At 43.1% G+C, this 15,725-nt stretch overlaps 1 protein-coding gene across 1 annotated transcript; it reads left to right on the forward strand.

Annotated features, from left to right (window-relative positions):
- Positions 1 to 2,164, forward strand: LOC137743278 (epidermis-specific secreted glycoprotein EP1-like). The gene has a single exon (XM_068483148.1). It carries the CDS (start codon positions 17 to 19, stop codon positions 1,313 to 1,315), a length of 1,299 nt encoding a protein of 432 aa, XP_068339249.1. The 5' UTR covers positions 1 to 16; the 3' UTR covers positions 1,316 to 2,164.
- Positions 2,165 to 15,725: the final 13,561 nt, after the last annotated feature.

The raw sequence follows: 15,725 nt of genomic DNA on the forward strand, positions 1-15,725 counted from the left end.
ACTACATAATTTAACTATGTCACCCTTGTTTTCCCTCTTTCTTTTCTCACTCTTTGCTTTCGTTGCTCAAGCTCAAGTTCCCGCAAATCAAACCTTCAAGTTTGTCAATGAAGGTGAATTTGGGCCTTACATTGTAGAATACGATGGAAACTATCGTATGCTCAGTGTGTTTAGCTCCCCCTTCCAACTTGCCTTCTACAACACCACCCCAAATGCCTTTACTCTTGCTCTTCGAATGGGTTTGACTCGTTCGGAGTCACTCTTCCGTTGGGTTTGGGAGGCCAATCGAGGAAACCCAGTTGGTGAAAATGCCACCCTCGCATTTGGAGAAGATGGCAACCTTGTACTGGCGGATGCCGATGGTCGAGTGGCTTGGCAAACCAACACTGCCAACAAAGGTGTGGTAGGCTTCAAGTTGCTTCCAACAGGCAACATGGTACTTTATGACTCCAAGGGCAACTTTGTTTGGCAAAGCTTTGACCACCCTACCGACACGTTGTTGGTGGGACAATCTCTAAGGCCAGGAACAATAAACAAGCTGGTGAGTCGGGTCTCCGAGACAGAAAACAAAGATGGGCCGTACAGCTTGGTGATGGAGCCTAAGGGAATATTTTTGTACTATAAGAGCAACAACTCTCCCAAATCAGTACTCTATTCTCAGTTGTTTACCATTGAGAAAGGCTCACTTGATCATGTCACATTGAATGTTGCACCGGACACAGATGAGGGTTATGCTTATGACATAAGCTTGGAATATCAAGTGGCCAACTCTTCCTCTGGTGGAAATGCCATTCTAGCTAGACCCAAATACAATAGCACACTGACATTCCTTAGGCTAGGAATTGATGGAAATGTCAGGCTGTACACTTACTATGACAAGGTGGATTGGCGTGCATGGGAGGTGACCTTCACTCTTTTCGACAGAGATAATTCGATATGGGAAACCGAGTGCCAATTGCCAGAGCGGTGTGGAAACTTCGGTCTCTGTGAGGACAGCCAATGTGTTGCTTGCCCATCCTCTAAGGGACTATTCGGCTGGAGCAAGGCTTGTGAGCCTGAAAAGCTAACTTCTTGTGCAGCAAATAGCTTCCACTACTACAAAGTTGAAGGGGTTGATCACTTCATGAGCAAGTACACCCGGGGAACTGCTATAAAGGAGACCGATTGTGGTAAGAAGTGTACTTCGGATTGCAAGTGTTTGGGCTACTTTTACAACAAAGATACGTCAAGGTGTTGGATTGCTTATGATTTAAAAACCTTGACCAAGGTTGCCAATTCTACTCACGTGGCATACATTAAGACACCTAATCAGTAATCACTAGTTTAATATGGGGTGCATTATCACTTGAATTTATTTATTGTGATTTGAACTTAAAAATGTTATTGCATCCATAAATAATTGTTATGATTCTCCAGTTGCATGGAGAACAATATATACATAACAGGGAACAACGAATATATCTTTATGTTCACGATTTGGTTATAAGTATATAATATAATTATCAATGTTTCCGGTGTTTAACCTCTGCTGTGCTTAGCGATCGAGCATTCTATGTGCTAAATTAAGTTGGCATATATATTTGAAAGGCATTAGCCTTGAGGAGTAATTGGCTGTGCTTAAAATATGTCCTTTCTTCTAGTGATTAATTTTCTTTCAGGTCTTATAAAATGGGTAATAGTCTTTTCAGTTTTGGTCATACTGATCTTCATTCCAAACACGAAAGGACCAAAGAAGAAAAATAAAAAATAAACTTTAGGAAATATTTAAGCCCTGAAGATTGACTTTCAATTTATGTTTTTAATGGATATAAAATAGATTAAAGACCAGAGTCACGAGAGGGTCATCAAACATAAAGCATCATATAACATCACACAACGTCTGTTGAGCCAGGATTGGAAGGTACAAACCCAATTACATCGGAAAAGATAAAGTGAGCATAATTGGCTAAAGCATCGAAAACACAGTTAACCTCTGCCAAACATGCCTAAAACTAATAGATTCAAAGGTTGAACTTACAAACAAAATATCATGGACAAGAGTTTTAATAGATTCAAAGGCTGAAGCCAAACATGTCGTCCCTTGTGCTATCAATAAAATCAACGACTTCCATATTTCTAAATGGTATCGTGAGTTTAGATTTCTAAATTTTCTTTGTGTCGTAGCTACCCTAGCTTCCCCTCCCTCTGCTTCTTCTTTTCCCAATATATTTTTAGTTACACAAAGTCACATGATTTCGGTCGACCAACTTCTATGCCCAATGCAGGATCCTATCCTATCAGATGACTAACTCATTTCACTCCAACTCGTCCGAGGGATCGGAAAAAGTTTTCCCTCCAAAACGCGTCTGCCACACGAACGATCGGATTCGGGAATATCTTGCTAAATGTCGAGGACAAGCTGATGCATGACAATCATACGAACCGCCACAAGACACAAATGAATGCCACCAACTAAGAATTGCAATAGAGTAAAATGACTACCCATGCTCTAGTTCAACGATAGCATTGAGGTTCGTCAAATTCAGTCTGTACAATTATACAAACCTCAAATGACTTTCAATCAATCCCATTGCTTTTAGCACAACACAAATTGCTATTCAGCTACAATCTAAAAGTCTTTCTTCAAAGCAAACGCTTCCTACGATCCCTATAAGATCTAAAACTCTTACAGCTTTGCCACCTCGTGGTGTGATTTGGTTGATGGGTTCCAACAATCCCTGATTTCCTATATGAGGCACTTGTTTCCTGCTTAGTCTAGTCTGGTACTTGTACCAGTGATGTCAATAGACTTCCCTCGCATTATCTCACCCTTCATGGCCTGAATCTTGCTAGAGTTTTACTGTTTTTTTTTTTTTTTTTTTTTTTCTTTTTTTTGGTTTAACCATTTTCAGCTCATTTACTTTTCATGTCATGTAGCTAGACTTACCATCATGTAGCTAGACTTACCATCCTAGATTTACTTTTGACTTCATCATGAAATGATTATGTTTAGTTTCTCATTTTAGTTTCTATTTCTCTTTAATGTACTTTTTAGGCAAATACATGCAAATTCATACTAAATTCTAAGTCCTCATTCGCTCGAGGCACAAAAATAAACTTAATTGAACTACCCTCCCACTCAATTCCCAATCTTCTGGTTACGAAGTCAATTTTACATGCAACCTTACACACACTCAAACACCAATCAGTGTCTGTTGGCATCCTCCAACAATGGCACGCATATCTTCTCTTTTTGTTGAGTCATCTCGTGGTACTGAGATCGAAAACAACACTCCAAACATATATGTGTTGAACCTAACAGACTCTATCCGAATTTTGATACCAACAAAGAAAAATTGATGTGGAAATATTTTGCATTCGCATTCTCGAAAAAAAAAAGTTAAGTCGGGTTAGGAGAGACGTCTGATTCCATAATTTAGCCCGTATAACATGTGACTCAGTTGCGTGATGGTTTCAATTTTTTGTTGATGTTGATATACTGGACCCTTTGAGAAAGTAATGGAACATTTAAGCAAAAAGACTCATAAGGGGGGAAATGGACATCGCATTCGCATCAATATCGTCTTAGATCTTTCTTTTTCTTGATAAACCCCTAAGTCTTTTTTTTTTTTTTTAGTTTAATGATGTGATAAATCGTGCAACTATACAGGGGATAAAGATTAGCCAATTGCTCATCAGAAGCAACTAAGACACAATCATGAAAAGTATTAAAGAAATAATATATAAATATTAAAGTCACCGACTACTATTCCAATGTCTACTTATCAACTAAATATGACACGTGATGAGCTAATTTCTGTGAATAAATTAGTTACTACAATTTTGACCCAAAAAAAAAGAATTAGTTACTACAACGGTAAGTTCTTATAACGAACATTAACCCGTAATTAGAAGAAACGAGTCACGTCTAATTACTATATTGGAATTTAATTAGGTCACCAGTAAGTAATGATGCAATTATAGTTTTTTTTTTTTCAAAAGAAAATGCTTATATTATTGAGAATCAAATTCGAACAGTTACATTGACTCAGCTGCCAATACATTGAAAAGCCAGATGATGACCATAAAATTACAAATTCGAAATTCCTAAATTAGTATTTTAATTAGTACTTTATTCTTTCCCTTATATGACCACTATACTATTTTGGCTATGTGGTTGTTTGTGTAGAGAGTAGATAATGTACAGCAAAATTGAAAAGGAGGGAATAGAGTAAGTTGGTTGAGAGAGAGGAACTTAAAATTTAGTAAATCGGAAATCAAATACGTAGGATTTTTTCTATAAAATATATTTGTGGATGCAAATTTCCGTCGTTTTCAATCTTGACGAAAATGTATTTGCAAAACAATCAATACCTTTGATCAAAGACCTAAGCCTCACGCACCCACGAGTTGGGGAAGGGGGTTAGGTCAACGGATCTCCGATACCTAAGTTAGTTTCTTTGAGAGAGTAAAGTGTTTAAGGTTTTTTTTAGGGTTGCAAGAGGCTTTTAATTTGGTAGAATGTGGGTATTTATAGGGCTAGTGCCGGCCATATAGGGTTTAATGGAGAAATATTCTTTAAATATTCCCAAGATATTTAATATGAGATAATATATTGAGATAATAGGGTAATAATCCTTAATTGAATTAAATTAGGATTACTTACTTGATTGGAATCAATCTTCAATTAGGAATGTATTAAAGATAGGATTTGGATAATTAATCCTTATCTTTAATTCATTGTCAAGGGCAAGTGAGCTGTGGGCAGTTGTGTTCAGCTACTGAATCTTTCAGGGATGTGAGCTGCGCGTGGGTGCATCTAAGAAGCCTGCCCATTTATTGAGGGCAATCTTGTCCTTCTTGAATAAAAGTCCACTTGTCGCCTCTAGAATTTTTGGGATTATTTTAGACTCCACAAATGCCCCCACACCTACTGTGCTGCTCACATGGAAAGGGTAGTAGGTGTAGAAATCCCAAGTTGCTTGGGTTTGTAGAGTTGTTACCCAATTTGAACTTGATATTCTTCCTTGATTTAGAGATAGACTTCTTATAGGAAAAGGAAAATAATTGCCCCCAATACCTATTTAATTCTGCCTTAAGCAGGGGATTAAATAAATTTGGAGAACAATCATTATTCCAACAAGAAAGAGAAGCCAGAGGATATTTTTTTCTTCCCCCTCCCCTAGCGTTCTTCTTTTCTTGCCCTTGCGAATAGTCGTTTTCTGTGCCGCACCAAGGTAAGAAAAATTTGAATTTTTTTCTTCTTCTTGAATTTTTGGGAGCCTTGGGGCTTGAAAAATTGGCTTGGTAGGTGCCAAGGATGCATGAATGGCGTGGCAGGGAGGTCGCGGGCTGTAGGTGGTGCGGCAAAGGTGTTGGCTAGCGTGGGGAGACCGGCTTGGGTTGGATCTCCATGGCTGCTGTGCTGGTGCCTAGGTAGTGGGAAGAAAAGAAGAAGGACCGGCGTGAGCCGACCCTCCTGTGCGCGGAACCTGGGTTGTGAGGCCTGGGTTTTCTTCTTGGAGCTCCTTGCGTGTGAAGGAGAGGAGAGGAAGGAGGCACGGGCCTCCCTTCCTGTTAGGCCACATCCATGCTGCTTTTCTTGGGCATATATATATATATATATATATGCATACATCTTTTTTTTTCTTTTTTTTTCGAACTGCCTTTTAAATATATATATTTTTTCTTCGTGCTTTTTGCAGAGACTCTCAAATGTCTTCCTCCAACCGCAAAAGTGACTAATATCCTCCACCTTTGTATCGTCAAGGTGGTTCTTCTGGCAAGGTGAGTTACTTCAAGGCTTCGCATGTCAAGATTAATTCCAATAAGCTGTTTCGGGATTTTCTTGAAGCATACAAGCATGCAATTCCGTCTGGGGTTCGTGTCAAGCGGGTGAAGGATGATAGTGGCCATGAACCATGTGGAGAGGGTGCCTCTGCTAGGAAGAGAGCTATCAAATTCCATCCATATTACTTTGTGTTGGGATTTACTTTTCCCATGCCACGTTTTTTCCAGGAGGTGATTTTCTTCATGAAATGCGCGTCTGCTCAGTGCTTCCCAAATGTAGTTTATGTGATGGTGGGATTCTTAAACTTAAGCAAGCTCTTTGAGCTTGGCTTGACCATAAATGAGTTTTGGTACTTCTTTGAAATCAACCACAAGGAGGGCGTGGGGCAGCTGAGATCTCCCCATAGGTTATTCGATACGTTTAACAAATGTGACCATGAGTGGGCGAGAGATACCTTAGAGGAGTGGGAGTCTGACTCTTCTCTTGAGATGTGTGTCCCGACAACTTTTACTGCTTCATGTATGTTCTGCTTGAATTTTTGTTGAGCTGCTCCATCATTTCAATTTATTGATCGTATTTCTTACTTTTTGTAGATTCGGAGTTTGGCTCAACTCCAAGGACTTCGGCGGATATGAAGAAAGCTAGCAAAGGTGACCATGAGTGGGCGAGAGATAGCTTAGAAGTGAGTGGAGAGTGGGAGTCTGACTCTTCTCCTTAGCTGCGTATCCCAACAACCTTTACTGCTTCATGCATGTCCTGCCTGAATTTTCGTTGAGCTGATCCATCATTTCAATTTATTGATCGTATTTCTTACTTTTTGTAGATTCGGAGTTTGGCTCAGCTCCAAGGACTTCGGCGGATATGAAGAAAGTGTACGTTGCCTTGGGCATTCCAGTTGAGTACCGTGAGTGGCGCTAACTACTCAGCCCTCTTCACCGGAGAAATCTGGCATGCCCCCGAAGGAAAAGATAAAGTGGATAAAGGACGAGGCGTTGGCCCGGCCGATCGCTGCTGTAGAGTTTGCTGTCGATGGTGGTGCAAAGAAGAGGTCTTCCTCACCTGCTTGTGAAGCTTCAGTTAAGAAGAAACCAATGACTTCTTTTGCTGCTCGTCTGCTGCCGAGAAGCTTGTCATTAATCTAACTTCCCCCAAGGGGGTGAAGATGACTGTTGACCCCGACCCTGTGCAACCTGCTACTCCGAATGTGATTGCATCCATTGCTGAGAGACTTATCCAACGGAAGAGTTCGGTGGTGCCTCCAGTGTTCGGGTTTGTATCGAAGCGTCCGTTGGGAGCTAAGTCTAGCTCTGCTTCTGAGAGGTTCACCGCTATGAAGAGTGGGAAAGTGGATTATGCTACTAAGATGGCGTCTAGGCATGCTCCTACTTCTTCCATGACTGACTCGTCTACTGAGAAGGGGAAATCTACTCTCAGGGGCAGTTGTGAAAGATCCACTAAGTCTGAGGCTGAAGAGTTTCCCAAAGTTTGTGCACTGCTGAAAGCTGACTTGCTTAAGGACGTTGATGCATGCGCCAAGTTTGTTGATAGTGTTGGGAAAGTTATCGTTCGTTTAAACTCTTTTGTGAAGTATCCGCCTACTCGAGAAGGTCATCCTTAATTGCTGTAATGCATAAGAATTTGATCCTGGCAACAAAGTTTATACGCGTTGATCAAGATGTTGTTAAGTGTGATAAGGAGGTTGAAGTGGCATTGGTGGCTCAGCTTCGCTCGGCTGTTGAAAAGATAGAGAAGCTCGAATCTGAACTCGCCATTTTGAAGGGGTTTGATGTCTTTGCCACCATTTCTTTGCAATTGGAGATCGCTCGTGAGGAGGCCACCCATTTGAATGCTAGGCTTAGTGCGACTCAAGAGATGTTGGAAGCTGTAGAAAATGAAATCAGTCGTGTTTCTCCGGTGGTCGATGACCTTGAACGTGTCAATTCAGAGCTACAATTTTTTTGTTTTACCAAGGACGAGGAGTTTATCTTCATGCATACTGAAGTGTCTCGTCTCAAGGAATTGCCAATAAGCTTGAGTCCAAGGAAGTGGATATGCAAGGTGCGCTGTCTGCTAGCGTGAACCTGAAAAATGAGCTGGATAAGCTGCAAAGTGCTCATACTAGGCTTGTTGAGGAGAATGTCGAGCTGAAGATTGAGAAAGTTGGTCATGAAATGGCCCTTGCTTCTTGTCAGGCCGATTTCTACAAGCTTGGCTATGTAGATGATTTTCAGGGCAGGCCGTCGAATTATGAGTTTTCCGAGAAAGACTTCGAGACTTTCTCCATTTCTCCAATTAATCTGCTTGATTTCTTGTTTAAGGCTGCCTTTGGTGGAGCAGCTGAAGGTGTAGTCTAGGCAGGGGTGGCTGAGGATGAGCTGATGGAAGCTTTAGCTGCTAGGAATAGCACAGCTGCCGAATGTGTGGCAATCAAGGAACCAGTGGTTGCATAGGCTTCCAAGGAGTAGTCTTTTTGCTTACACTTAGGAGTTTTCTTATTTTCCTTTTTGTTTTTTTTTTCTTAGACTTTGTTGGCCTTCAAGCTGGTTTATCAATTTGTTCGAAATTTAATAAACAATTTTCCTTGTTTTTGCTTCATCCTCTTATTTCGCCATGTCTTTTGCAAAACTTTATAGTAAGAAGGCGGCTGGGTGAACTTACTTCAATGAAGTAGTTCATCCCACATCGTCACTTAGGTTTTAGTTTCAACTTCGGGGCTTCGGGAACCTTGCTTGCTTGAGGCATCTTGCAAAACTTTATCATAGGATGGGCAGTCAAGTGGGCTGCTCCGATGGAGTAGTTGAGTCATATGGTTAGTTTAGGCTTCAGTTTTGTCTTTGGGGCTTCTAGAGCTTTACCTAAAAAATGAAGAAATGCAGGATTTCCAACTTATAGAGCTGGCGGCCGAACTCGTTGTCTCCACAGAAGGTAGGCGAGTTCGCGTAACTACTATAACTGTAAATCTCTGCTTTAGGTAGGTTGGTGAACTTTAGCCCTCCCGGGGTATGGTACGAGATTTTTGAGTTATAGAATCGTCAGTCGGACTCTTGCTTCTCATAGGAAGTAGAGAAGGTCAGCGTAGTTGTTATAGTCGTGACATTTAACTTTAGTGGCTTATTAAGCTTCTAGCTCTCCTGAGGCATGTTGCGAAATTTTTGACTTACAAAGCTGTCGGCTGGACTCGTGTCTCTCGTAAGAAGCAGAGGAGGTCGGCATAGCTGATATAGTAGTGACACTCAACTTTGGTAGCTTCTTGAGCTTTTAGCCTTCCCAGGGCATGTTGCAAGATTTTTAACTTATAGAGTCGTCAGCCAAACTCGTGCCTCTCGTAGGCAGTAGAAGAAATCCACATAACTACTATAATCGTGACACTTGACTTTGTGGCTTCATAAGCTTTAGCCTTCCCAGGGCATGTTGCGAGATTTTTAACTTATAGAGTCGTCGACCGGACTCATGCCTCTTGTAGGAAACAGAGGAAGTCCACATAGCTGTTATAGTCATGACACTCGACTTTGTGGCTTTTTGAGCCTTGGCCCTCCTAGGGCATGTTGCGATATTTTTATTTATAAAGTCGTCGGTCGAACTCGTGCTTCTTTTTTTAAGTAGAGGAGGTCCGCGTAGCTACTATAAGTCGTGACACTCAACTTTGTGGCTTCTTGAGCCTTGGCCCTCTAGGGGCATGTTGCGAGATTTTTGACTTATAGAGTTGTCGGTCGGACTCATGCCTCTCGTAGGAATCAGATGAGGTCCGCGTAGCTGTTATAGTCGTGACACTTGACTTTATGGCTTCTTGAGCCTTGGCCTTCCCAGGGCATGTTGCGAGATTTTTTACTTATAGAGCCGTCGGCCGAACTCGTGCTTCTCTTTGGAAGCAGAAGAGGTCCGTGTAGCTACTATAGTTATGACACTCGACTTTGTTCCAGCAAAACTTAAACCATAGACTGTTAGCTGAAAGTGATGCTTACAAGTAAGTAGGCAAATCTGCGTTATCATAGCAGGTGTAGGTCTCGGCTTACGGGCTACCTTGGGCTTGTAGCCGTAGAGTCGTCGGCCGGGAGTCTTACTTACAGAAACAGATGTCCTGCGTGACCATTTCATGTGTCATCCATGGCTCTCGGAGGCGTTTTTTGGCGTGAGGTGTAGGCGAAGTCACTTCTCAAATACCATATCATTGCGAGTCACAGCTTTGATTCTGCAGGTCACTTAACTAGTATTGCAACACTTTAAAATCAAGCCATTTCATGAAGATTTGCACGTCGAGGATGAATCATCTTATTCACGTGACATCTTTCATGGGCAGGGGTCTTGCACTTAATTGTCTTTTCCGGTTAGAGACCCAGGTCCCGCGGAATTAAATCCTTCATTTGGCTAAGTCTATTATCGTGGAATGATTATTTTGGCCAATTCTGGGAGTCGTTCGACTCAGGTAGTCGCTGACATCAAGGGAAACTGAGCAGTCGTACTACCCATCCACGTCTAGATATTCCAGATACGTTATGTCTAAACGTGCAGATGGAGTCTTCTGCTTGTCACAAGGGTGGTCATGCCATGTCTATAGGGCAGCGGGCGTTCTCACACATGCCTACCAAGCAACGGGCATTTTGCACCATATCCGCCAAGCAGAGGGTGTCCTACACCATGTCTACAGGGCAGCGGATATTTTCTGCTTGTCGCAGAAGATGGTCGATTTGTTTATGCATTTGGCCCAGGCTTGTGAATAGTTCATTCGATCTTCATTGAAAAATAAAGGCTCTTATTGACTTTGCTCATAAGCAATAATGTCATAACAACAGATAATCCTTAGCATACAAGGTCTCTGAACGTCGAACTGCTTAAGTCTTCGAACTTTTTCATCTTGAACAGGGTTCAAAGAATGGCAATAGCTCACATGTAGTACCTTCTTAGGTTGTATGCATTGCACTGCTTGTCGATTTCTTTGTCGTTCATAGTGGTAAGGGTGTAGCTGCCCATTTTGCCTACTCAACTGATTTTGTACTGACTTTCCCATATGGGAGCTATCTTTTTAGAGCTTTCCCGTCAGGCGATGATGAAGGCTTTTCTGGGGACTAAGTCTCCTGGCTGGAACTGTTTGATTTTTGCCCTTTTTGTTGCAATTGGAGAAGAGATATTGCTGATAGGCCGCAATGGTGATAACCTTCTCGCGATCTTCCTCTGCCAGGTCTAAGTTAGTGGCTATCTCTTTTTCGTTCAGCTTGAGGTTTGGCAGTACAGTGTTAATGTTTGGCACTACGACGTTGGGAGGAATAATTGCCTCAGAACCATACGCCAAGGAGAATAGAGTTTCACCGGTTGCTCACCTTTTGGTGGTGCGATATGCCCATAAAGCATCGGGGATATCATCTGGCCACTTGCCCTTCTTGTCTGAAAAGGTCTTCTTGAGGCAGTTGAGGATGGTCTTGTTAGATGCCTCAACTTGCCCGTTGCCTTATGGATATATGGGGCGTGGACATGTGCTACTTGATGCCATGCTTTTTGAAAAACTTCGCCAAGTCTTTGTCCACGAACTGTGGACTATTGTCGGTGATGATGAAGTGTAGGATGCCGAAGCGGCAGATAATGTTCTTCCATATAAAGCGCTCTATGTCCATCTGGGTAGTTGTGGTCATGGGTTCAGCTTCGACCCACCTTGTGAAGTAGTCAGTTGCTACGATCATCATGCCTCTGTCCCCAGTACCAGATGGCATTGGTTCTACCAAGTCGATCGTCCACTGCATGAATGGCCATGGGCTCGTCTACGGGTAGAGTTCGTTGGCAGATAGTGCAGGCACGGGCTTGAAACGCTAGCAGTTGTCGCGCCTTTGTGCATACTCCTTGGCGTCTTGATGCATGGTTAGCTAATAATAGCCAGCGTTTAGAGCTTTTTGCGCCAATGAGTAGCCTTCAAAGTGGTTTTCACAGACGTATTCGTGGATTGAGCTAAGAATCTTCAGGTCGTCAGGAAACGATAAGCAGCAAACATGTGGTCATGAAAAGAATCTTCGAATGAGTATGCCATTCCATATGTAGTAGCGTGCTGCCTTCATTTGGAGCTTTCTAGACTCCAATCTATCTGCGGGGAGTGTTCCATTGACTATGTAGTCGATGATAGGATATTGCCAACTCAAAGCTGTGCTAATCTGCACCACCTCGACTACTGGTTCCTCATCTATGCTTAGCTTTTCCAAGTACTCAACTAGGATAGAGCGCTTGAGTTGATGGTCTAGCGCAGAGCCTAGGCTTGCCAATGCATCTGCGTGGGCATTTTCTGCTCGTGGAACCTGAGTGAATGTGTATGTCTGGAACGTCGCTAGCTGCTCTCATACCTTTTCGAGGTATCAGGCCATCTTTGGATGTTTTGCTACGTACCCCCCTGAGGTTTGGTTGGTGATCAGCTAGGTCTTTTGCCAATCGAAGACCTGTTAATAGGACTTCATACTCCGCTTCATTGTTTAATGCTTTGAAGCTCAGAGTGATCGCTTGCTCGAGCATCTGAGAACTAGACCTACTCCCGATCCTTGATGGTTGGATGATCCATCGACTTCAAAACGCCAAAAATCTCTATTTGGTGGGGGCAGGTACCGCTATGGCATGCTCGACTACCTTTGAGGTGTTTTCGGGCTGTGTTGCTGCATCTTTCAAGCTTGGGGTGAATTCTGCTATGAAGTCCGCCAATGCCTGGGCTTTTATTGCCATGCGGGGTTGGTATGCTAGGCCGTATTGACCAAGTTCCAACACTCACTTCATGACTCGTTGAGAAGCATCTAGGCTGTGCAAGACTGATCAAAGTGGGTACTAGGTCATAACGATGACCATATGCCCTTGAAAGTAGAGTCTGAGCTTCCGAGCTGCAATAACTAACACCAAAATTAGTTTTTCAATCTTCGGGTATCTGGTTTCCGTATCAAGAAGAGTTTTGGATATGTAAAATACAAGCAATTAGGCCCCCAGTTCTTCTCGTATGAGGGCAGAGCTCACTGCTACTTCTAATACCGCCAGATAGATGTATAGGTTCTCTACTGCTTCCAGTTTGGATAGTAGTGGAAGTCCTGAAATGCTTTATCGCACTCATCGTCCCATTTGTCATTATGCACCTTTTTTATTGCCTTAAAGAAAGGCTTGCATTAGTTAGTAAATCGCGAAAAGAAGCGATTGAGTACGACCGCTCGTCCGGTCAGACCTTGCATCTCCTTCAGAGTTGTGGGCAATTTCATGTCCAGGATCGTTTTGATCTGCCTTGGATGAACCTTTATTCCTCGTTGGGTTACAAGGTACCCTAAGAATCAGCCTGAGGAAACGCCAAATATGCACTTGGCTGGGTTGAGCTTCATGTTGTATTCTCGGATAATAGCAAAAGTTTCTGCCAAGTTGCAAATATGGTATGACCGCTGCTTGCCCTTCACCATGATGTCGTCGATGTAGACTTCCATGGTGACTTCAATCTGCTTCTTGAACATTGTGTTTAGGAGTCGCTAGTAGGTTGCTCTTACATTCTTAAGGCCAAAGGGCATGACCTTATAGGAGTATGTGCCTCATTCGATCACAAATGCGATCTTTTCTTTATCAGGCTTATGCATGGCAATCTGGTTGTGGCCTGAGTATGCGTCCAAGAAGCTATGCAGCTGGTTCCCAGATGTTGAGTTAACGAGCAAGTCGATTCGGGAAACCGGATAGTTATCTTTAGGGCATGCCTTGTTGAGGTCGGTGTAATCCACGCATACTCTCTATTTGCCCTTTTCTTTTTTCATTACTAGCACGACGTTAGCCAGCCATGCTGAGTGTGTCACTTCCTCAATAAATCCAGCCTTTAGTAACTTATTGATCTCCGCCTCAATAATTGTTACTTGCTCAGGTGCGAAATGTCGCCTTTTTCGGATCACAGGTTTGGCAACGGGATCGACGTGCAACTTGTGACAAGTTATCGTTGGATCAATGTTGGGCATATCAGAAGGTGACCATGTGAAGACATCGCGATTTTCGTTAAGGAAAGTCGTGAGCTTTTCCTTCTCTGCTGAGCTTAAATATGAGCCGATTTTAGCCATATTTTCCGACTGCTGGGGGTCATGTCCTCAACGTCTTCTTCGGGTTTCCATCCTGATTCATCTTCCAGGGCATTGTCAACCTTGACGCCTTCTTCTTGACCTTTCTGCTGTAATTGCTATTTGGATGAAGTGGAGTCAACTTTTTGCACTTCAACTGCCACTGCTGGGGCGAAAGACTTATTCTTCGACTCCTTGAGAACTTGTACAGTGCATCGCCTGGACATGGCTTGGTCGCCTTTGATTTCTCTGACTGTTCCTCCCAGGATGCGAAATCGAATTTTCTGGTACTCGATCGAGGTTACAGCTCCAATCTTTACTAGCCATGGTCAGCCCAATATCCCATTATAGGGAGATGGATCACTTATAATCACGAAGGTCTGCAATGAAACAACCGGTAGGTTGGTTACATCGAGTGTGATAGTGCCAATAGCAGTTGAGGTGAGTCCGTTGAATTGGTCAAAACCTCTGCTTTACGTTGGATTGTGCTTTCTATGTCCATCTTCTGGATGACTGACAGTTGTAGGAAGTTGACTGAGCTGTTGTTGTCCACTATGACTCTGTGAACGATGGCATGGGCCAGTTGTACAGAAGTCACTAGGGCATCGTCGTGGGGAAAGTTTACTCCCTCAACATCTTGCTTAGTGAAGCCGACGATTAGTCCAGGTACAGTATCTATAGCTTGAACCTGATTGACCGATCTCACATGCTGGATCTTCCTCTTATTGAAGTTATTGGTGGCCCCCAGATGCTCGGATTCGGCAAAGATTCTGTTGATTTGGATTATCTTGTTTAGGGGTTCAGCATTGGCATTTGTTTCTCACCTTGGTCGGGCAGCTGGTATGTCAACATACTGGTCGCACTTGCCTTCCTTTACTAGTTGCTCAAGGTACCTCCTTCATGTAGTGCAATCATTGGTTGTGTGTCCAAGACCTTTGTGGAATACGCAGTATTTGGTTTGGTTCATCTTAGAGGTGTTGCCTTTTAAAGGTAGCGGCGGCTTGAACCATGGCTTATCCTTGAGGTCGCGAAGGATCTGGCTAACTGGGACTGAGAACCTAATGTACGTCTTAGGTGATGCGCCCCCTTTAGCTAGGGTCTGATCCCTATGTTTGTCACCTGGCTTGCTTTTGTTATCGAGCAGTTTGTTGCTCACCTTCTTTTGAGTCGATTCTGCGTCTTTGCACAGCTACTCAAATAGCTTTTGGGAGCGCTTTTCTTCATCCCAGAGGGAGTGCTTTTCTGCCAAAGCATAAGAGTTTGCCAGGGATAGGTTCTCGCCCATAATCAATTCTCCAAAAAGTAGGTGATCTATTGAGAATCTTTTTCAGAAAACTGAACATACGATGTTATCATTGCATCTAACGATCTTTTCCTTTTCCACCTTGAATCTCTTGACATAGGTGTGGAATGACTCATTCGAATCCTTTTTCATGCTGAAAAGATGGTCAGACCTCTTCTTGATCTAGCAATAAGACAAATATTCCTTAGTGAAAACCAAGGAAAGTTCATCGAAGTTCCGGATTAAACGTAGAGGCAAGGTGTGGAACCAGTCTTGCGCCTCGCCTTGTAGCGTTGTGGCACTTCGGTAGTGCATCAAGTGTCTGTCCAAATCTTTATCTCCCCTAAACCAGGTGAAATGTGGGGGGTTGAACTTCCGCGGTGGTTTCGTCCGCTTGATCTCGTCTGTAAAGGGTGACCTACTCAGGTTGGCCACGTCTTTACAAAGAGCATCATCGGTAGTGTCAATGCGTTGGAATCCGCATAGCTGCTCTGCTACGAGCCTTTGTACTTCCTTCTGGATTTACGCTTGGTGGGGCGGTGGAACCTCCAATTACCCTCGGTGCTGACCTGCTGGTCCATGTTGCTCTTGGCATGTCCTGCTCGTCTATATCGCGATCACCGTGCACGTGGTTCTAGCT

Source organism: Pyrus communis, chromosome 8, assembly GCF_963583255.1.
Source record: "Pyrus communis chromosome 8, drPyrComm1.1, whole genome shotgun sequence".
In the NCBI taxonomy this organism is placed as follows: Eukaryota; Viridiplantae; Streptophyta; class Magnoliopsida; order Rosales; family Rosaceae; genus Pyrus; species Pyrus communis.

Excerpts from the sequence above, each read along its gene's own strand:
- LOC137743278 (XM_068483148.1), top strand. The coding sequence starts at position 17 with ATGTCACCCTTGTTTTCCCTCTTTCTTTTCTCACTCTTTGCTTTCGTT.